Consider the following 23,535-nt stretch of genomic DNA (forward strand, 5'->3'; position numbering starts at 1 on the left):
GGATACATAAATATCCACAATGTAGTAATTGTAATCGGTCAGTTCAAACGGTTATAATAGCATTTTCGGCTAAATTCGTGGAGCTGAATTTTAATAGAATTAACATTTAAATGATTCAATCGAGGAGCTCCGTGAATTCGGGTCCCGATCGAGGTGATCATATCATTTAATTCACTGAACAGAGGTAAAGTACCTTGCTCCATTTGCCTGTACTCCATTTAACTGGGCAATCCCATACGTTACAGTATTGTCTATCCGCTGGTGGTGGCTGCGGGCACATGTGGCTTGGCACAGGGACCATCTTACCTGTGCCGCGTATCACCTCGTGTATACATGTGACGTCACGTGTTTGTATACCGATCCCGCACGGGCTCATGCACGGTGAAAATTCGCTGAAGTTCCATCTGTGGACAAAGATCGATCGTAATGACCGGCTAATTGCGAATAGAATAATACCTAAATTAAGTTGTTCTTATTAAATCGTCCAATGAATTTGTGACGCAATGTGTCCACATATTCTTTATACTGTGTTTTATTTCATATAGAAGAACGTTGATGATGTAATGATTTATAGAGAACGATAAGCGATAACATATCAATCTTCTAAGATCGCAGTCAGTCTACAAAAGATATCTGAGAGAAAAACACTTATGAATAGCGAGCGTTTTGATCCTTACGTATTAAAGAATTATAAGTGAAATGTGAGGCGACCTTTTTAAAAAGGAAATACTATATAATATTATATAATATTTAAAAACGATTTTAATTTTGAAGATCAGTTACATTTTTTAAATAGACAAGGACAAAATGACTATGATTATGATCAGATAAAACCGAAAGTTTATTCGTACATCGGATGTCTAAAATCTTGAATATTCCAAAGTCAAATGTACATTGATATTAAAAATAAAAGAAATAACAGTGGAACTGACTGATGCTTTAAAGCATCTACATGACGGAAAAATGAACAGCACAAACTTATTGGACGACCTAATAGATCAGAACTGTAGAATTAAGATTTCATTCATTTTCATGTTTAATACAGCAATATTTATAAATAATATAAAAATTAAGGAATGGCTTTCTAGTGCGAAAAAGTTACTTTTGATTATGAACTTGTTTTTTGACGTGTTACCTGGGAGGACAAGGATGATCGTTGCAAACCCTTATCCTAACTTCCGGTTTGGTGTCGGCGGTGCAGAGAAATGGCATGACGGTCTTCCCAGTGTCGTCTCGCACGCAATTCACTATCAGTTCTTGAGAACCTGAAATATTATTGCACGATGAAAAAGTAAGGTAAAATTAGCAGAACTGATGGTCAGTAGAAAGAGAAGGAGAGAGAGAGAGAGAGAGAAAACATTTGTGTTCCGGCGTGGAACGAGTCGACTTTAATCTATCGGTTCGATGCGATTCAATCGGCTAACTCGTCGTCGAGCACCGCTGATTGTACAATCGCGTCGAATTATCCCGGCTAATTAAGCGCTCTATGCGGAACGAACCTAGATTCATACCGTTAATCCTTACTGATCTGATCTCCGATAATTCCTTGACTTACGTTTGCGGCTGATTAGAGTCGCTTAAATATAGTATTTATAGAACGAAAGATAGATAATTCGATTAAAAGGATTTTCCAAGCATCGGTATAAGCTGCGTGGAAATGCTATGCTTGAATTAGCAACAACATTTAAACGTTACTTCATACATTCTCTTCGACGAAGGAACATCAGAGTTTTCGAATACAGTCTCTTTGCGAGTGCAATGCGTGACGATCAAGAAACGTACTCGTCACGCCGCTTTTGAAGTTTCTTGTTTCCTCTGTGAATTTGCATTCCATTTCCATTCTGTTGCTCCGTTAAATTTCAAGCCTCGCTGAGACTCGTCCCAGTTTTGCTTGGTACAATTCGCAAAATTCCTTTACAACATCTACCACACGCCTTAGCGTTTGCACGCGTTTAATTTTCACTGTTACGAAACAAGTTATAGAACGGAATATCCTTTACCTCCGAGACAAGTGGCGCTGCAAGGAGTGTAACCAGCTTCCTTCCACGAGTAAGTAGTCTGCACGTCGCTTCCTGGAGCGACCTTGATCCCAGCGTCGTAACCACTTCCGCTGGAACTTCCTGCAGATGATCTATAGGTGTCAGTTAGGCTTGGCTCGGCATATCCGCTATCACCGACAGTATCGATGCCATAGGTTAGGCTGTTCTCGATCAGGTTACATGGTCCCATTATGCATTTCTCCTTCTCGAGCGGCTTCGGTCCTGAACACTGTCGATCCGGAAGATCGGCCACCGTTCGACTGAACTCGAGGTATATCTTGCAACGGACCTCTCGATGCCTGACTCCTTCGCCACATGTGACGGAACACGGTGACCATTCTTTCGCGATGAATCTGGAGGATCATTCGTTTAACGATATAAGTTCGATATGGTGTCCGAAGAGGTATCCTTCTTTTTACAGTCCGTTCGAGGTTTTCGAAATGAAGCTCGTAACTTCTAAACGAAATTCTATTTTCGAATCGGGCAATTTGACATATTAAATTTCGTAAAGATTCCTGATTTAAATCAGTGTACGATTTGACATGGTGGAAGGAATATATTCGATATCTTTTATAAGAACGATAGAAGAAAAACGTCGATTCCTAATTTTAGTGGTCAAACAGGCAAACTTCGAAGGAATTTCGAATATATTAAAAGTGGTGTCTTTGTGCACGTTCGGATATTTTGGTTCCCTTCTTTATTCCTGTAGAATTTATTGGTTTCCCGACTATGTATTCGTAGTACATAGAGCGACCCATACATCTGTCCTGTCATCGATTAGGTCAGATAAATAACTGCCGGTTATTCCAGGATTACGTTTAAAACCGCGCCTTCCATTTCCCTCCTCTCTATTCAACGCTATTGAATCGAGCCACCCATTCGAACTTATCCGCGAGTACCTACTTTTGTCCATCAATCAATGACTTCTAGCTGACAACGTTTTCAATTTGCTTTCGTGTATCGGCGATATCAGTTCGCGGAACAAATACAGCGTTACGAAAAACTAGGAATAATATCGAAGAATAATATCATAGAAGGTGGCAATATCCTGTTATCTTTTGCAAACAGCGACTAATTACAAATCAAAGTGTGCTCCTACTCTAGTAATCCTTATATAATTGTTTTTTAACGAATTACAAATTAAAGCTTGTTTTTAATAAATTCCATTAAAAATGAATCGACTAATGTATTTCTCTCTGACGGGAGATGCGATTTTTGTTCTGAGGATGGAATCCGGCGAAAGCTCGTGTAAAATTCGTCCGACAAGTACCGAGCCAGAAAATGAGAGAAGGAGGGCAGCTCTACGATCTAAATAATGCATGCTAAGCCTACAAAGTTACAGTGGTATAACGTGGGCTGAAAAACGAGAAAAAGACATCGTTGTAGGGGGCAAAGGAACAAACGTAACAATCTACGTAATATCATCGTCGTTAGTCTATGCTAATGCTTGTTCTACGGCATTCGCGTTATGCGCTAATTAAATCACGGTAAATCTCGTAATCTGCATAAATGCATTAGGAGCAACAGCCAGGAAAAAGTTAGCTAAGAAACAGGGAGATTAAGCTTCCGGAATTTCAAGCAAAGAAGAGATATTTAAGTTGGAAAACTGTTGCGCGTCAGCGGAAAACAGGCCTGTCGCGTTGCGTTGGTTACTATTATTTTCCACGAGCAACGGAGATTTTTATTTTACCGTGGAAACAGGGTGAAAAAAATATAATAAAATAAAGAAACGCTGAAAGTGTATTACGTTACACGAACGCGACAGGTGTCGTTTTTCCTGTTTGCATTTGCCGTAAAGCGATATTCTCGCTGACGCGCCTACGCAATGCTAAGATAAACAAAAAAAAGAAAACACTATACGCTAAAAGAAGAAGAGGAAGAAGAAGAAGAAGAAGAGGAAGAAGAAGAAGAAGAAGAAGAAGAAGAAGAAGAAGAAACGAATCTGGAAGAGGATTCGTCTAGCCTAAAGTTGGTTGAGGGAAATGGTTAATAAACGAAACGGGGAAGAGGGTGGAGAAAGGATGTGAAGCGTTCGGTGGTAAGTCATCGTGGAGGCTGGTAAGAGGGTGAGAATGTCAAATGCTTCTAAAACTCGCTTAACCCTGATTTCGTTGAAAAAGGAGAAGCGTTTTTAGATTTTGCAGCTTTGCGGTGAGTTACAAAAGCGTGCGAAGAATCTACGAGAGATTGTAGAGCACGCGGGGAAGGAGAAGAGGGTACTGACGGTGGCGATGGTGATTAACAAGGAGGAACAGAGAAACATTAAGCAGAAACAGGAGAACGTCGGTTTGCCTTGCTCTTTCTCGGGAGCAAGAAGCAAGAAGCAAGGAGCAAGAAGCAAGAAGCAAGAGACAAGAAGCAAAAGGCAAGAGGCAAGCTATTGGGATGGGATAGCGAAAGGGAAGGAGTTAAGAAAAACTTAAGAAGAACAAAGAAAGAGAAACCAAGGAAACAAATAGAAAAGAAAGTGGGTGGGTGGATGCTAGAGAGAAGGGAATCGACGAAGTTAGAAGAAAAAGAGAAAGTAAAGGAAGAGAACACAGAAGTGAAAGAGTTAAAGTGATAGAGAATAGAAAGAGACACAGTAATGGGATACCTCAGATACAACCAGCCACAGGCAAAGTAGATCGTATATCTGTCAGGACAGATCAATTGACGTCAAGAAATGAATGCTTTTAAGAAGGAAGACTTTCTATCTAAGACTTTCTATATACGAGTTTTGTTATTTTGATCAAAAGGGGGAAGGAACAGCGCAACGAGAAGCTCTACGATTGCACGACGTGTGTAGTAATATTGTAAATATCTAGCTCCGAGTCCGCCTCGGCCGGCTGAATACATATTACCATATCGATTTATATATATCCGCGCGTATATCTTTATCAATTTTCAGAGAAGTTACTTACGTTGATTCTGAGGGTATCGGCTGATCGATCAATTTTTCTGACACTGGCGGAGGCGGGTACGGTTGCATCAGTGGCTGCGTCATTTCTTCGCCATCTGAAATGAAAATTCACCGATCATAAAATATTTTTTTACCAATTCATCCGAATCGACGACCATCGACGAGATTCGAGGTCGTAGAGAATCGTTTCGAATCGTGCAAGCGAGAAATCAGAAAGGATTCTACCGATAAACACATTCCAAATGACACGAAGAACGATTGTAGCGGTGCATAGGAATGTAACTTATAAAACTTACATATCGGGCAGGGGATATTTGTTTTACACTCTTGCTCAGTGTGCGGTCGCTCGGTAGGGTCGCAGTCCTTTGAGATCGAACCAACGGCATCTCTGCACTCGATTGTCCTTGTCCTGACACCGGTACCGCATGTCGTCGAACACTATCGATCACATCGAGGAAAAATAAGTTTTCACGTTGCCAGCGAATCGTTCCGAAACGAGGCCAGTGGCTATTAGTTTAGATTAATAATAGATTAATAATCTGATCATTTATTCTCATGAACGGAATGTACACTTGAATAACAGATGAAAGTATAGGAAATTATGAATCTGGTTGGATCGATGAGATTGGAGGATCGTGAATATGAAGTATTTGGAAAAGTTTATGCAACCACCAAGTCCCGTTTTACACACCGTTTCGTTTTTAACTTTTTATTTTGGCAACTGTGAGCAGCTTTAGTTGGAACACGGTTTTCACAACAAGAAGAGGATACGAAGCGAGATAATACCGAAGTCGGGGCAGGATAAAGTCCATAGAAATAGGGGAGAATACGAAGGAAAGGCAGGGCGAAGGAACAATAAAGTTTCGTGACGCCACTGTGGAATCTAATTTCGTATACTAACTGGTATTTGCAAAGTTCCATTTTAACGTTCAAACAATTTAAAAGGTTCTTCTGGAACGACTCCTCGAAGATCGTTATCGGGGTGAGGTCTGCCACAGAATGTTAAGGGGCAGAAGAAAAAACGAGTTAAGATACTTTTCAAGAATATCTTTCTATATGATGGCCTATGATGGATGGCAATCTTTGTCACGATATATTTACTGTTTCTGTAACTGATCTGCTTTTCACTGGAAGTATAACCTTTCAGAAGACAATTTCCCGAAACTATCTCCTCGAATTTGTAACTAAATAATATTTAATATTTGAAACAATTTGCTTAGAATAAAATTGTTATTGAGAAATAAGATGTATAATACATATATATTCTTCATATCGTTATATAATGTTCCTTCATTTGTGACATAATGAAAATAGATAATAAAATGTCTATATAACTTGACTTAAAAACATGGATTTAAATTAGTTCATCTTTCAAGTACAGATTTATTTCATTCCACTTTTTTAGAGATAAATTTTCAAAGAAGATATTAAGCATCGACGATACGCTGCAAAACATTTTTCAACTTTCGAGAAACGAATTTCTTGCTTCATTATAGGCTGAATGTGTGGGTCTCGCGTACACGCGACGTGACATGCAGAAATATCGAACAAATTTCCTCTCAGCGTGTTGTAAATCCGGAAACAAAGCACAGTGCTCGACCTCTTTGCTTCCTGTCACGGAAGATATGAAGTAATTGCTTCCGTTGATCACTCGTGACGTAGAAACTCTTCTTTTCGGCCTTTTCGCTCTTCGCGAAGCAAACCTCTAAGAAACACGGCAACATTGAGATAATACAATTAAGAATCATTGATTGCTTCTTCACTTTAATTAATATGAAATTTGTCAAGCTATATTTATCCCCATAATTAGACTGCGCGAATTTATGCAAATTTACATTTTTATAGATCCAAACTAAACTGAATCAGAAGTTTGTTTCATCAGCTAAGTAATAGAATAATAGATATTATATTTTGCATATTTTATGTATCTTGGCATATTGTGAATTTATATCTGTATTTTGTGAATTTCTACAACTTTCAATTTTCTAGAAGTATATGAAAATTTACACTCTACTTACGACAAATTCAGTGTTTGTCTGTATCGTGTCTGTATTTTGATTATGGAGAATATGTAGAAGTTTAATCGAATTGATTAACGCGAAGACGAGACAATTGGAATCTTTCTTTCAGGATCGATCAGATTCGCTTTTACGTCGGATCAAATCGCAGCCGAATCTCAACCGGTAGGTACCATTTTCAGCCTCTCGCTGCGAAAGAGTCGTAAGGAGTAAGAAAGCAGAATGTCTCGTTGAAGGCGCCACGGTGGTGATCTCAAACTTCTCTCAACCAGAATAAAGTCTGTTGATCGGGGAGGTAAGAACGAGGAATGGTCTGAGCGGTTTAAAAGCGCGAGCGAGAAGGAGAGTGAGCAAAAATCCGGATACCAGAGCTATCATTCAAGACGTCGAAGGTGGAAAGGTGACATGAACGAGAAAAGCGGAAACCCACTCGACTTAGCCACTCTGCCTTCTCCTTTACTCCTGCTGTTTGCTTCTGTCCTTATTCTATCGTTCGTCACATTTACCTTTCCTTTTTTATCTACTTACTTCTAAGCTTTTTTCTCCTTTCGCTTTCCATTGCTTTATCCGTTCATCATTTACTTTATTTCAGCCCCATTATTTCTGTTTCTTTCGCTAGTATATCTTCGTCTCGTCAACCGATCTACCCTTCTTTCTTTGAATCGCTATTTTCGTTTTCCTCTCTTCCTTTTCTTTTTTTTTTTTGTTCTTTTTTGTTCCACTTTGCTTTCATTTAGTGCACTCCGATTTTCCTTTTCTTTTCTCTCTCTTTCTCTCTTTCTCTCTCTCTCTCTCTCTCTCATTTCCTTTCTCCGTTTTTTAACTTCCATCCGATCTCAGCATATATTTCCCGTGTTCCTCATTCCTTCATCCCTACCTCTCGTCTCAAAAGCATCAAGAAGGAGGTCCGATATCGTGGAAGTGCTTTAAGGAGCCCTGTGCTTTCAGTTCAATATTTGCATGGCTCCTGAGCTCACAAAAGAGAGAAATCTATCAATTCCTGTCTTCCGGTGGTGGCTCTTTCACCCTCTCTTCCTCTACCTCTCTCCCGTCCGTTCACTCTTTTTCCTCCTCTGTAGCCTCGGATGAAATCATTACCGTGCTGACGGGTATAAGAGGGCTGCCTTTATGTATTGCTGGCAAAAGGATACCGACGCCATCTCCTTGCTCCTGGCAGGCTGCAACGTTTCCTTCGTCAGCTGGAGTGAGGCCATTGTGTATCGATCAAGCATGAGATGAGCCGTAAATCATGCTGCACACACTTTTGCTTACACGTGACTAGGGATATTTTCGTATCGTTCTCGAAAGCACGCTGTTTGCCGCCTTTGTTATCGACACTGATAAGCACCAGATATTGTATCGTACAACGTCCTCTACTTTCCTATTTTTATAATCGGCGACAAAACACAGTTATTGATGATTCCAAGTTCCGGTAGAACATTGTCAATTTTCTCCCTAGTTGAATTTATTATGAGTTTCAGTCTACAGAGCCTGTATTTATTTAATTAAGATCACTCGGAACTTTCAATATTTTTCACTTTCTTAGGAAACTTTAGTCTCATTTGTTTAACGAGAGCCGTCAGCTAATTCTAATAGCAACGTTTATCATTTATCGAGATGTTATACGTATTCTCTTTGTCTTCGTTATAGTTTGTATCCTTCCGAGCGTTGTTCCGTACGCATTGCCTCTATATTTTCATTATTTTGTTAAACATTTCTAATTTTTGTAATGTAATGGTCAAGAATGAATACTCGGATGATTTGACCAGGTTCCAGACATTTTCACTGGCATTTAATTCGGGCCAGTTGGCTGATTATGAGAATGCAGAATTAATTATCAAGTAATTATTAATTATTAAGTAATTAAGTAATTATTTAGGTAATCGACGATAATTTACCATTTGTGTACAATATTATGTGCGTATATGACGTATGATAGTTTAAAATTATCTGAATTAGCTAGACGGGATACCATGAATAGATGGAATCGTAGCTTTGGTAAATATCGTTCCATTGAATATACTCGCCTTACGGTATCTTGCAAGTGTGCGTAGCGAAAAGGTGATCGTTGTTCGTATTGATCGAAGAACGAAGAGTCATAAATCATATGGATCCCTTTCGTCATGTACCTACGTGACTAGATTCTTCGCCCTCGTGAATTGTATTGTGCGTAATAAACCAGTCCCACATTCACTCAACGATTTCATCGCGAAGATCAATGCGCAGAATGCTTTAATACCGCTTTCTCCCTGCCGAAAGAATTTTTCGGAAAGCATCGTGGTCTTCGAATAAATCGGCAAATCCTCCATCATCTTCTGAGCGTCGTAAATTTCCATTCACATTCGTCACTTTGGGAACGAGTAGGTATTAAATTAACAGCGCTTTTATATGAAATTACAGGGGAAGAACGCGACAAATTATATTTTCTATTTTTCACAGAGAAGTTGTTTTCAAATAGTAGTTAGTTGTCAATGTCTTCATTCTCTTCAAAATTGTTAAATATTGCTCATTAATAATAATATCACTCTATCGAAGGTATTAAAATATCGTTTGTCCTAACAATTGTATCTTTGGATTCTACAAAACTTCACATAACGATTACATCTTCGTACCTAACATGTTGTTTTAATTTTCGATAATAGGGTGATAAAAGAGTGTCAGAAATCAAAAAGTCCATAAAAATGTATATAAAAACGTTCTTCTCATTGTTATTTTCATATACGTGAATATATATGTGCTCTATTGACGAAGGATAGGGACTAGAAGAGACACGAATCGGTAATCTCCGAGTTGAAGAAACGAGGAGAGGAAACGAAATTTAACTTTCAATTTGCAGCCGAGAATTTTTTCCTTTCTTTGTGCCGTTCCCATTGCGCTCCTTCATTTCTATAGGAGACGCGGATCTTGAAATATTCCGAAGTGAAAACGTTTCGTTGTCACCACCCGCCGCCATTATGAGTCCGCACGATTCGCGAAATACCGACGTGCTTTTTACGTATCGAGGAGTAACAGTAATAAATACGTATCTGGGATGCGCGAGTGCATTTAGCGGCCCTCATGAATAAAGCATAACTTCGCTTGGCGGATTCCGCTGGGAATTCCGTTGATTTTTCCCACTTCGCGTGTACCAGATGAAAAGTTTTGCTCGTTCTCTGCGAGCAAGGAGAGGAAATAGAGAAAGATAGAGAGCAGAAAGCAGGCAACGCGACCTTCTCTCGTACAAGTTGTCCCTTATTGTTGCGTCTCTTTGCACCTCTTATTGCAGTTTTATTCTTGCTGCTCGAGGTTGCATCAGCCAACACTGGGAGCACGCGAAGTGAGTCACTTTTCTGCTCAGGCCGTTCCATTCGAGAACGGTTGCTTCCCTTGTTTCGCGCCTGGCAGTCTGAGATACGATGTTGTAAAATTTTATTGTTCCCAGAACTTTCTTCAGCGTTTCCAGTTTGTTTCTGAATATAAACGAAACGGTCTCCCGCGTGAAGTTACATAGCGAAGTTACTTTAATTTCTTCTCCACCGGAACGATCTTATACCGTTCACATTTCCGATGATATTTCTCTTTAACCAGGTTGTCCTATCAAAAACAGAGGAGTTGTAATTGTGATTGAAAGTTGTGCTTAGTAAATGGACTGCGGATATTTATGCATGAACACCTGCTCAGAAACCCGTTTCACTTACTAAATATCATAACGAGCGCTATATTTTGAGTGCTATACTTGCGTGTTTCTCTGTACTACAACATAACTATATTCCGCGGTTTTCCCTTAAAAATTTTAAATGCACGAACATCTGGGCTTTACTAACGATAAATGGCATCGGCTTGTATTAATTCGCTGCACATTTCTCTAGATATGGAACGACGATCTCCATGGCGATCGTAGCCAACTAGGGAAATTGCTAGACGAGCTACGAAGTTGAATTCCAAGTTTCACAATTATCGTATGCTCGTATATAACAGCGACAATGTAGGAAAAGTTTTCAATGCATCGAGCTGAAACAGAAATCGGAATGAAATCCAAGAGGTCGGGAAAGCGGGACTTAAATTTCCATAAACGCATGAAATCGGATGTCCTCGAAACCAAATGCCTGGAATGCTTCCAGCAGATATCGCGCTTTTCAGGACACACAGTTGTTCGACCAACGCAAGAAATGGTTGTGACTATAGAACAGGGTACAGCATGAAAGGAATGGGAGGGAAGAGAGTCGGTCATCGAGTATCGTGCCAAAACGAGTCCTGAAACTCCCTTAGGCGCCACTGGGTCGTCGTTCGAACCTTCTACAATGTATACTCTCTGTATCTGAATCGCATTTATTACGCGGTAAGCGCGTACGAATTCCGTGGAAACCTTCTAGCAAAGTCATGGACCCGTGGTGCATGCTTTGCAGCAAAGCTGCAACGGCGACGCACTTGGCGGCGAGCCTCTTGATGCTGTGTCTCGAATCGATTTGTACTTGCGCTTGTATGCATGTATAGGCGTGTCATCGTATGCGTGTGACACAGCACGTGCACGTATGAGTCCACCACGAATGCAATCGGCAGCGATGAATTCGTGGAGCAACGCGAGGCATTTTCCACGAGAATGCACCCTCCTACCCTCTTCTTCACGCGCCTTTCCCACTTTCTTCCGCCTCTCCTCTCGAACCTCTTATCGCGCCGCTATTTTTTTTCTTCCCCTCCGTTTGTCTTCTGTTCGTTCCTGGCTTCTTGCCTTTCAACCCATGTGAAATGTCTCGTTAAATGTTCCGCAAAATCGCTGCCGAATATTTCTTCTTTTTTCTTTTTTGTTTCTCGTACAGTTGTTCCCTTTTCTATTTACTTTTATTAAAATTCCATGTTCTCCCACATGGTATATAGAGGTACGTAGTGAAATTGAATTACTCGTAGCTCACGGTATGACTTGAAATATTTTGTCAGGGATGCACACGCGGAATCCCTGTGTGTTTCATTTATATCGTGTTTCGTTTCGTTTCCCGCGATCGCAACAGATAGAGCATTTCATTTTATTGAAAACACTTTCTACCCTCTTCTTCGCCCTTGTTTTTTGCCTCCTATATTCATGTTTCATCCCTTCGTTTTTCTATTGGATCTGGAAACGGTGCTCCACGACTACGCATTTTTTGTTCTTACGACACGGACCAGCCACGAGCATCGTAGGAAAAAGGCGTGTCCGTCTTTTTGCTCGAATACTCGAAAGGGCGATACGCGAGTGTGAGCGAAGTGGGGCTGCAGATAACCCAGAGAGGAGCGAATCGAGGGGACAAGAAGAAGGTTATTTGACGACTAAATCGTTCTGTTTGATGTCGGTGGATGATGTGGTCTGGAACATCCTCAAAGAGTGCCGAAAGAGCATCAGGGAGGTAGATACGACAGGAAAGAGGGTGAATCGCGAGGTAAAGGGAGAAATTCGTGTAGATACACTTGGAAGAAGGGACGGAGGACGAAGTAAGTGCAACCAGGCTACGCATTTCTCGCGAAGGGAAGCTCAGACGCTTCGAATGGTTGCGTCGTGAAGGTGAAAATTTACCCTCGTTTGCTTCCATTTCTACGCGTTCAAACCTGTCGCCTTTCCCGTGGGTTATTGGTGGATCCACGGTAGCTGTTATGCTCGGTCGAGTTCCTTCGGTTTCGAGAAAATCCGATTTCAGCGAATTTCTGGCGCGCGTGAGATCAGACAAGAAGTTCTTTGGACTTGGCTGGCTGTGACGCCGAAACGCTTTACCGAGGCGTTAATGTCGTTAGAACAGAAAGGGAATGGGGAAAGAGGCAAAAATGTTTGAGCAAATTAAGTGTTTTCCGACCACAGAAGGGCAGAACCGGATATAAAATTACTGGGAGGAAGAAAACTGTTTCGTGGCTCATTTCGTCATTCATTCTAGACGGACAAGAGAAAGTTCTAAATAACTTTGAACGATGGCCCCTCGATCCGCTAATTTCGTTGCGTTGCCTTTTCTCGCTATTGTCGTCCACGATGTTTTCGGTTTGAGTGCTACAATTTTTTCACCAGAGAAGTCGTGTCACGGATGTTTGCGAAAGCCTCCATATAGATGTTTTGATTAATCTTTTGCGACTGCATTGTGCGACTCAGATATGCATATTGTATTGATCAGGATACGATCAGAATGGTTTTGATGGCTAAGAATAGACATACGACTGGTAAAAGGGTTCTCTTGGCTCAGTTAAATTTCCCTTAGCGACACTAAATGTATTTACACAGTCATGTAATTACGATTCATATCAGTATAATCGATCTTAAAAGTTCATCATATATGTTCTTACATATATGTACATACAGTACAAAGTATTCCTTATATACAGGATAAAGGATAGCAAACGTTTCTTTTTTGTTTAAAAGATTCGACTGACATGGTTCAAAATTTTGAACCAATCAAAGGGAAGAAAGATAAAATTGCATTCCCGCGGCTGCTTGGGCTAACGTTAACTCGCAGTGAAACGCGATAACAAAACATCTGGCTCGCACAAAGCAAATTGCAGAACGAGTTTCATTTCCCTTTGCAACAATCAGCCCGACCTGTTTACTGTTCCCGGAGGAAATCGGATTTCCTGATACGAATAGACAGATATAACCAGATAGAGAAAGGTTACACGTTCGTCTGCCTCATCCACGAAGCCCGTTAACGTCCTTTTAAGAGACAAAAGGTCCGTCTAACTCGCATAACGACGTTAACTCTGCCAGATAGAAATTATTCCCCCGTGTTTATTCGACGCGAAATTGCACGCGTTTTATAGCTTCGATTAAAATCCTGTTATGCTCCTGATGTAACAATGATCTTTGAATGATCTTTGAATATAGATATGTATAGCGTGACAAGACGCATGATTATTCTATATGCAAAAACAAGTCGATGGTGTAAAGAGAAATCTTTTTCATTCGAAACTATATTTTGCAGAAAATTGACTTTCCTATTAAATAATAATTAATTTTCGTATATCAAATTTTTGCACTCGCATCAAAGCAGAATTAATCAATTCGCTACTTGACACGTTTCCAAACTCGTCTTTCGTCGAGAACGGAGTTTTGCGCGAAACAATTTAGAATTCCGATAAGGAGAGGAAAAAAGATCGTTCGTTGTATAGGAAACAAAGATGAGAAATGAGTTTATAACTCGGCCGATTTAGAAACCGTTCTCTAGTAGAGGAGTCATCTTGACGTTGGTAATAAATACTGCTGTGGCGCAACCCCCTGTAGGTCGAAAGACCGTCACACTAGGTGGTAATAAATACTGCTTTCCTCGTGGCATCTCGTCGAGCCCTAAATTCCACCATCATGCGAATGACTTTGGTCTGTCTGCACCGATATCACTCCTCCTACTCGTTTTGCATGTTCACGGCATGTACGCGCGCGAGGGTCGCCGTTCCGGTACCTGAGATTGTCTTGTACTCACCTCGCTCCATTTATTCGTCTCCCACATGGGACAAGAGATGGTATTGCAAGTTTCTTGGTTACGGGGCTTGTGCGTGCTGCTACACTTGTGGTCAGGCAGCTGCAACAATAATGACTTAAATCTTTTATCCCATTCAATGTGTAAAAAAAGATATAATTTTTCTGGCAACATTCTTTTATATCAAATATTTGATACGAAATTATTTTGTGGACAAAATTTGTAACTTGTTATAGAAACTTTGTAGATTTGCAAATATACAATATCTCGCGAATACGAAAGTATTTAAACGCTTCTAGAAATCTATTATGAATGTATCGTGTGTGTTAAAAAAAAAGGCACTTTGGAATTTCATTAACATTATAACAAGACACGACCGTCATGATTCTTCAGTAATTCTAATGTTTATCAAACTATATTATCTGAATAATTGGATATTCTACGTGCTCTTATCGCACCTATTATGTTCCATATTACCGCTAAGAGAATCATCTACTCATTGCTCAGGTATGACACAGTGGGATCAGCATAGAAGAAGATGCAAATCCTCGTGGTGCACGATACGTCGTGTCTAACCATACGTATTTTCAACGTGTACGTGTGCTCCCCGGCTGCTCTTGTCGAGCCTCGGATGAGAGGATTTTACGGTGGTTGACAGAGAACCGCGAACGGCCCTTGCAGTTTAAACGAACCGAACTAGGTTAGGGTTCGTGGGTTTTGCCAGGTTGTCATAGGCACCAGAATGGACAGACGGATGGATGGATAGGCATGTATCTCTGTGACAGTTCTAGCAGAGATCGTGTTGCGAACACTGTCGTAAAGTCTCAAAGACGAATGAAATTATCAATTATATTTGTGTCGGGTGTCAAGCCTGAGATTTATATTAGCGAGATCGGCGCGAAACGAGGAATTACGAGCCGTAAAAGGAGTCGATGCAGCAACGGGAAATTCCAACGATAAAGTGGAGCGAAATTTCGATTAGATTATCGTTATCGTTGGCACGGCTCCGATCGTACTTGCGAAGTATATTTCGTAAACATAAATCCCGTGGACTAGACGCGACTAAATCCGGAAAACGTTCGACTTTCCCGAGAAACCGAATAGAATTCCGGTTACGCGGTTACGTATAATACAATGAAAATAAAATCTGATCGATCTTTCTTTCGCTTGGCGACGTTTTCGTTCCGTTTCGCTTCTTCTGACGTTAGTCTGGAGAACGTTCGCCATAGTGTGTTTCCCGTGGAAAGAAACGGGGGATATCCAAGCGAAAACCCCCGGGGATTTAATATAAAAGAATTCCGCGTATTTAAATTATCTTTATCCCAGTTCTTTTTTACCTTCGTAGTCTCATTGCCGTTTTCCTCGGTACAGAAAATGGTTCTGGTCCTCGATCCGCCTCCGCAACTGGCGCTGCACACGCTCCACTCGCCGGCTACCCATCTAGAAACGTAAAAAGAATCAATTGAAACGCCAGTCTAGTAACTGTATAGTAGAAATGTAGGCCTGTTACATGCATAACGTTCCACGTTCATATGTAAGATCAAAGCATCATATTGCTGTTTCTTCTGACGAATATTAAGAATATTAAGAATATCGATTTTATGGAAAGAGGTTTCTTCAAAGTATCGTTGATAGAAAAAATTCGCGATTCGAATTGCATAGTTTCCGCGAGCGCTTCGAAACCGCTTGAAAAAAGATTCAATAGCTGAATTAAAATGGAGAGCTTTCCCTTCGACGAGGTTTTCGTTCAACCGGAAGTCATCTTCGATACCGCAATCAGATCCCGCGATGCTCATCGTTGAAACAGCTTGCGTGCAAATCCGAGATGAGAGCACCATCGATCGAAGATCGATATTTACAACACCAAGTTAATTGCTGGCTACGTCTGCGATGAAAGCTTTTTCCTCGTCGAAGTTACTTTCGACACGTTCGGTGAATTTGCCGATTGGAGGTAGATATTTTCAGAGAATAACCGATCGATATCGAACATGCTGTAATTTGGAATTAACAAACTGACTGATTAACAAACAGTAAACAATAACAAGTAAATACTTTTGAATCTGCAAAGTTATTTTTATTGTAGTTTACTATAAATAGCTTCATTTTAGTGAATCGTTCAAGATACGATTTAATAAACTTTTGACGAAAGGAAGCATTACTTGATTCGAGAAATGATAGTCGATAGAAGCCGGAAAAATGTAACTGAAGGAACGCTAATCGCCGTGGACTTTTTCAATTTCCGCTACATCGCGTGTTTTCGAGGCAAAAGTGTTCGCGAGTCGCCAGACGAATCCATCGATCGTCGCTAACATGAAAGTTTTGCTCGATACGCGACGAGCTGCGTTGCTCTCGTTGTAATACGTGTAAGCTGGTCCCGATACGTCCACCTAGCTTGGCGGTTATTTTCTCTGTCGTTGTTTGAGCATAAAAGCCACTGTAATTCCAAGAAAGTAAATGTTCCATAGTACGTGTACCATCTGATAAAAATGTTCCAATTCCTTTCCAAGTTTTTTAGCTTCTATTTATTACAAGGGCTAAATGAAACATATTAACACGTTCGCGACTCTATCTTGACAAGATCGTCCCCAGTGATCGATAACGTTTTTACATTTAATAAATCTTGCATTTTAACATGTTGATTGTTTTGGTAGATTTTATTTACTTTTTATTTATCCCTAAAATCATAGATTATTTTACTCTTTATAATCCTTATTTTATGGTTTATTTTTCTATTCGAATAACTTTTTTAAATGCAACTGAAAGACTAATTGATAATTAGATTTGTGCGTGTTTATGCAAATTCATAGTTTCATAAATATACCAAATGAAACGAAAGTTAAGTAAATCTTGTTTGTAGATTTTTATACCTTCGAATTCCCAATAAATGCATAAACATGCGCAGTTTACTGATAATACCAGATCTGTTGACGAGTTTTCACGATGAGTTATTAGCTAATGGAACGAGGCGTGACATACTCTATCTTATGGATCCCTTGATCTTGAATGTATTGCACTAACACTAGGACTATCTTTCTGTTACGATCACTAAAACTACGTAAGTGCCTTTGAGAGCATTAGCGTTTATTTTTCTTAAGACCGAAACATAATTATTTATTCCTATTTTGCTTTCATCAGGTCATATTTATCTTTTAGAACTTTCTGCCACAGATACAATATACCAGCAACATTGAACAACAAAATTTCACAAATTTTTTAATCCTAATTATAGATCTTTCTTCCTTATTTCTGCTCGGTGGTAGAAACTTATCTTTTTTTTTTAATTTAAACTATCTCTTTAATTGAACATCTTGATAATTTTCTCTAAACCAAAACACAATACGTGTTCACGTATTCCCTGTGCCTATAACACGAAACCATCAACCACCATGTTTAATTACCCCTCTCTTAGCCTGCACAGATTATATAGCCAGACTCTGTACACGATTCTGGTCGATCGATGTTAGTAGCCGGATCGTGAGATTAATCGTCAAATGTTCCGGAAAACGCTTAATGGAATTTAATTGGGCCTGTATCCCTAGCACGACATAGAATAATAGCCGCTGAAGTATTCAGTGGCTTAATACACAGTTGCGGGTAGGCAGCGGTTTAGAAATCCCGGTTCTCCTGGGGGATAGCTGAAACGTCGACCACTTGCCCGGCCTGGCTGAATCGAATTAAACTAAATTCTCGGCCTGGCCAATTAGCACCAATTTAATGTTGACGAGGCCCACTCCACTCAGTGATTTATTAACCGTTGTGGCCGTTAACGTTGCTATCGGCCCTCCCCGTTTTGATTTTTCACCCTCGAATTCACGATCAATCGTTACGTTCCTTCGTTTTCGCAACACAAATATCGCAACGATTAACGAACAACGACGTTCGTTAAATTATTCATGGTCCAATTACGACGGATCGTGACATTATTTCATGAACCACTTTATCGAACGCATTTTACTCTACTCGAGAGACGTTCGATGGAATCCTAAGACGGTAACTGTAAGTTATTTTTTGCTTTGAAGCGATTATGAAACATTTCAAAGGTTTATACTTGAGTTGGTTGATTTAAGCGAGATCTTTACGATTGTACAAATTTTTATGCATCAATTACAAATTACAACTAATACACTTTACAAAGGCCATATAGCTATTTAAACAGTCAATTGTCATTGTTAGCAATGAAACAGTCAGGCTATAATACTAATTTTACACCAAATATATGTATTTGCAATAAGTATTATGTAACTCTTCTATACATTTTCAGATTGGTTTCAAATCTTACCAACATAAATTTTCTGTCGTAATTGTACAAACGCTTTTGTCAGCTAGTGCATGTATTGCGTACGAACAAAACACCGTACTAAATCGATCAATTATCTTAGCTGGTATTTGCTGGTGTTCGAGAAGCATCTTCATAAGGTCGAACAACGTTAAAGAGGAAAATGTGGCGCGAATCAGTTGCGTGATTCGCCTCTTGTGGAAAGTTAAACGGTAGTTCAAGTAACCCGAGCCACTCGAGATTCTGGTTGGTGCAGCATTAACCGTAGTTCTTGGCTACGTGCATCATCCAAGTGGCGAAGTTTGCTCTGGTCTGGCTGCATATAATAACGTTAAACAGCGACCCGGGGACGACTTGACGAAAATTTTCATAATTTAGCTTCAGCGAACGTTCTGTGTTCTTGACACTTTGCGTGTCTTTGCTCTGGAAATCGAGGCGAAATAAAACGAAACGACCGTGGTACAAGGCTAAATCCGGACAAATTTCTGGAGCATTAGGGAAAGGTTCGTTTCGCGACGCTTCGCCACGCACGACTGAAGCGAGTAAAAAGCACCCTTTCCGTTTCCCTCTGAGACGAGTTGGCCGTTTTGAAACGCGCGAGTGCGAATTCACGCTTGAAACGAGAAATATTGTGGCGTCAGAGGCGAAAAAATTCGTTTCCATTTATGGGATGACAACGTATTTTTCTTCAGATACTGTGCTACAGTCAGCTTTGTTATATTCTGTTCTTGAAATTTCAATGAAAATAGGCGTCGTATTACGGCGATATTTTTTATTCAAGTGCAATGAATTTCACACTAAAATTGGGATAAATCTAACGGACGTAATAATTGATTCTCTTTCATGCCGATGTACGTAGATAGATAGAATAGAAAAGTCTTAAACCGTCGACTATACGAGGATGTTTTACTTTTTATAAAAAAAAAGATACTTTGTATTTTACAAATACCATCGTTATTTCTTGAATTGAATTTTTCAGATGTTTAATATTAATTGTCTACCTGGCTAACGAAATGGAAAGAGAGAGAGAGAGAGAGAGAGAGAGAGAGAGAGAGTGAGATGGACGTCGATCGGCAACAAGGTAACAAACTTAAGTTGCACGTCGAGTTATACTTTCGATCACAAAGGGAAAAACTGTGCACGTTTCAACTACATGCTATATTTTATATCCGGTAAAAATGGTTCGCGGCGAGTTTTTTGTACTTGATAGCCGAAGTAGTGTCTGCCAGTCTGGAGAATGATTCTCATCGGGAACAAGCTTTAAAGCGCCTCCTTTTTATCCTCCGTTTCCTTTATCCAGACAAAGAACAGGCCGTATCGTTCCAAGAACTAAGATTGTGTCTTCGAAAAAATATCCTCGGGACGTTCGCCTTCCCTTTCTCTTCTCGTTATCCCGTCTGATCGTTACGCTTTATCGCGAACAGTTTCAGCTTCCCCCTGGACGTCCGTGTTATGAATCAGAGAAATAAATTTCTCTTTTGTTCCATGCGTCGTTTAAAGGGTACCGAATTCGGACATTGCAATCGTTATACTTTCCCTGGTGAAATTCATTCCGAAATATGACCTAAACTGTAACAATTCTTTTTCCATAATTTTTCATTAATATATAATGTCTATCCTCTTTATGCATTTATGAGAAAAAAGATGCAAAGATGCACAGGATACATATATGATATACAAAAGTGTTTAAAATATCCGAAGTAAAGTACTAAAGAACAAAGTTATAATTTGTAATAGGTAAAACGAATCTCTATGTTCTATTCTTTTATTTAATTGTGCCCATAAAACCTTAAATTCGCGTAAAAATCCAAAGTCGTTTAGTATCAGTCAAATACGTCTCAACGAAAATTTCTCCAAAGGAGTTTTCTATGTCTCGTAATTTTTTGAATTTCGGATTGTAGAAACTTCTACAGTTATCAATAAATCGCAACGAATTTCTGAATTACGACAGCAAGGTAAGAGGAAAAGCACACACTGGAACAGGTAAATACCAGGGTTCTAGAAAATAAATTGTCTCGTTTCTTCCTTGTGTCGGGTCGTATCGTAGAAGAGAACGCGATACAACAACCATCATCGAGTGGAACGGGGAGTCGTTTGTACAACCGTGGGGAGATTCGCATAAAAGTCGAGCAATTCCTTTAAATAACTTTTTCAGGAGCATGGAACCTAACCCCAGATCCGACGATGGTCCCGACTAGTTGGTACTTTATAGCTGGCAGATCGTTTCGCGGAGTTACTCTTACGACGGTTTTGATCGCGATCTCCGGAGGAAGAAGCGCGCTTTATGTCGACGCGAGCCGTTGGCTCGCAGGAAAAACAGCCATATCGCCGGACGAATTGTTTGTTCGACAGTCGGAGTATTCTACTTCCTCCAGGCTGTTCGTCTGTGTTTCTTCGACCACGATATGCGAATCGACGTTACGTTAAAAAACGGAAAAAAAAGACGTGAAAAATGCGTGCAATGTAAAATGAAGGATATGGGCAGATATCGGATATCATATAAATGTGTGTTCTAAAATGGAGAATATATTGCACGGAAAGATAGTATAAACGGAAAGATAGTCGAGATGTACTTCTTCCAAGTTATTTTTTATATTGGTTGATGAAGATGGACCAAACTTATAAGATTCTAACGATGCATAGACATTCTTTATGATTATATTGTTATAGCGAATATATCGATTCACTATACTATAGTAATTCACTAACCAATGTATGCACGTATCAATTGTCTAGTAAGTAAATGAACATATTTTCTAGAACTATCAGTCTTTTTATTGAAACTTCGATGGAGCAACTTGAAAGCTGAATATTTATTCCAGACGTATTCTCTAAAACGAAATGTTCTATATTAAAGAATAGATAAGATTGTGTTCTCATCTATCTTATTTTTATCCAATTGTTATCTCTGACTAAATCTTATGTACGCGAATTCATACGAATACATTTTATATTCTGTACATTCTGTATATTTGCCAAACCCGATGTTTTCATTATGTTGCACATATACAGGATAATGTACATAGTACGATATACAGGCAACGTAGAAGGAATAACTTTCAAAAAACTACCTTGACGTAAATATAAAACGTGAAACACCGTAAACAGCGGAATATTCGACGATATTCGAGAAAGGCTTTATTCTGAACACTTGTACAACGTGGCTTGCAAGAAGGTAGCTATACATATGTATATGTAACCGTTTCGATATTCAACGAGCGATTCTAGCCAAAGTGTTCGCAATCGGTGTTTTCGACGCGGAGGTAGAACAAGGGGTTTGTCTCCGTCGGTGAAAGGTACTGGGGGCTTGTTTTTCCAAGTCTCTTTCAGAAAGAGGCCCGCCGGGCTTTTGCTCTTTCCCGCTACGTTCGTCGACTAATGGCCGTTCAGTCCGCCTGAAAGCTCCGGCCCATCGTTTCCAAGCCCGGGTATTGCAAGTCTACACGGCTACCATATCCATTTCTGCGCGTTGGTTGCTCGGTGCACGCGTTGCACACGTACAGAACCACCACCGATACGGCTTGTCTAACAATAATCGGGACTGCTTGCTTGCTTTGTCCGCGGCTACGGCGAGGAAATTGGTCAGAGAGGAAGATTGGCCGGCGTTAATCCCAAAAGTGGGAGTTCCGATTTCACGAATAGCACGTGGAAAATACGAGAATTTCGAGCAGCTGCGCGAACGTGCTCCCCGAGTCAAACATTCCCTGGTCTGCTCGTAAAACCGAAACGCTCAATCTCGAACCCCGGGGTCCCGCCGATTAGAAAAGCTTTAATGAAGTTTCTGATCCTAGGTTTCAGTCCAACGTACAGGTTACTTGGACTAGCAGCGATTCGAAAAATCGCGAATTTCTATTTTTCATCTGTTGGACGTAAGTTCTCACCAATGTATAATATATTAAATCCGTCACAAAACGCAATATATAGCGCCAAATGGAAGTATCGGTACGGCCTCGATTTTCATATAAAATTCTTTCTAAATCTGTAAAAAATATGATTCTCTATTTAATTTTTTTTTTTTGTAGAACATAACTGTCCACTCTAAAGTTTAAATATACCAAATATGAATCATGAATTTTTAAAACAGTCGTAAAGTATTGGCACACTTGCGATTTTGCAATATAAATTTATTATAAGATTTCATTTTATTTCAAGCTTTATTTTAGTGTTATAATAGAGATAAGAAATATATATATAAAGCAGAGTCCACTTTAAAACGTTCCTTGTTTCCACCGAAAACAATTATATAGAAAATTGAATTTATTATTATATTTTATAAAGTAGTAATTCACTATATGTGATAATATTCGTCTGATGCAATTTTTCTCAAAGTTATTCACACGTAAAAATTGCTGCCTTCGATATCGTTCTATTTTCTATTTTCGTTGTAACCTTTTAACAAATCCTCAAACCCTCTATGTTCGTATAACATCTTTTTCTTATCCCCATAGAACATTCGGACAAAGTTTGAGAAAACCTGGAACGTCTTATATTACAAATTCTGCGTCCTAAATCCTATATTCCGAAGAGAATGAACGGAAAAAGTTGAGTCACCAACGTCTCAAATACCTCAGCCCTCAGCTAAAGTCATTGATTTCTGGAATAGAAATATCAGATCGAGTTTCTTTTCTCGGCGACATTGGTAGAAGAGAAATGAATAGAAATCTAGATGTGGAGGATTGACATCGCCCCCGATGGAACTGGTTTTTCTACCGCGAGCGCGTACAAGCACTCCATCCATGACTCGTGGAAAAATCCGCGAACAATCTGTCAAATACTCCTTGTACTTGTCCGCGTATGCGCATTTGAAGCCACACGCTTCGCCTCGATACGAAAATCCGCGGCATCGGTTTAACGTTCTTTGACACGGACACGTACACCAGACGTCGGGAAAGGTACTCAC

The 23,535-nt window shown here is 39.8% G+C and overlaps 1 protein-coding gene across 3 annotated transcripts in view; it reads right to left on the reverse strand.

Annotated features, from left to right (window-relative positions):
- The window catches only part of nolo (ADAMTS-like no long nerve cord), a 280,796-nt gene that overhangs the window by 7,093 nt on the left and 250,168 nt on the right, over window positions 1–23,535 (reverse strand). For all 3 annotated transcript variants that reach the window (XM_076620070.1, XM_033336905.2, XM_076620071.1), the window contains 7 exons: window positions 15,697–15,799; window positions 14,363–14,461; window positions 5,238–5,379; window positions 4,943–5,036; window positions 2,001–2,392; window positions 1,136–1,265; window positions 194–404 (listed from right to left, as the gene is read on the reverse strand). In XM_076620070.1, the coding sequence (XP_076476185.1) occupies window positions 194–404; window positions 1,136–1,265; window positions 2,001–2,392; window positions 4,943–5,036; window positions 5,238–5,379; window positions 14,363–14,461; window positions 15,697–15,799 (1,171 nt within the window). The remainder of the gene's footprint in view (window positions 1–193; window positions 405–1,135; window positions 1,266–2,000; window positions 2,393–4,942; window positions 5,037–5,237; window positions 5,380–14,362; window positions 14,462–15,696; window positions 15,800–23,535) is intronic.

Source organism: Bombus vancouverensis, chromosome 7, assembly GCF_051014615.1.
Source record: "Bombus vancouverensis nearcticus chromosome 7, iyBomVanc1_principal, whole genome shotgun sequence".
Classification (NCBI taxonomy): domain Eukaryota; kingdom Metazoa; phylum Arthropoda; class Insecta; order Hymenoptera; family Apidae; genus Bombus; species Bombus vancouverensis.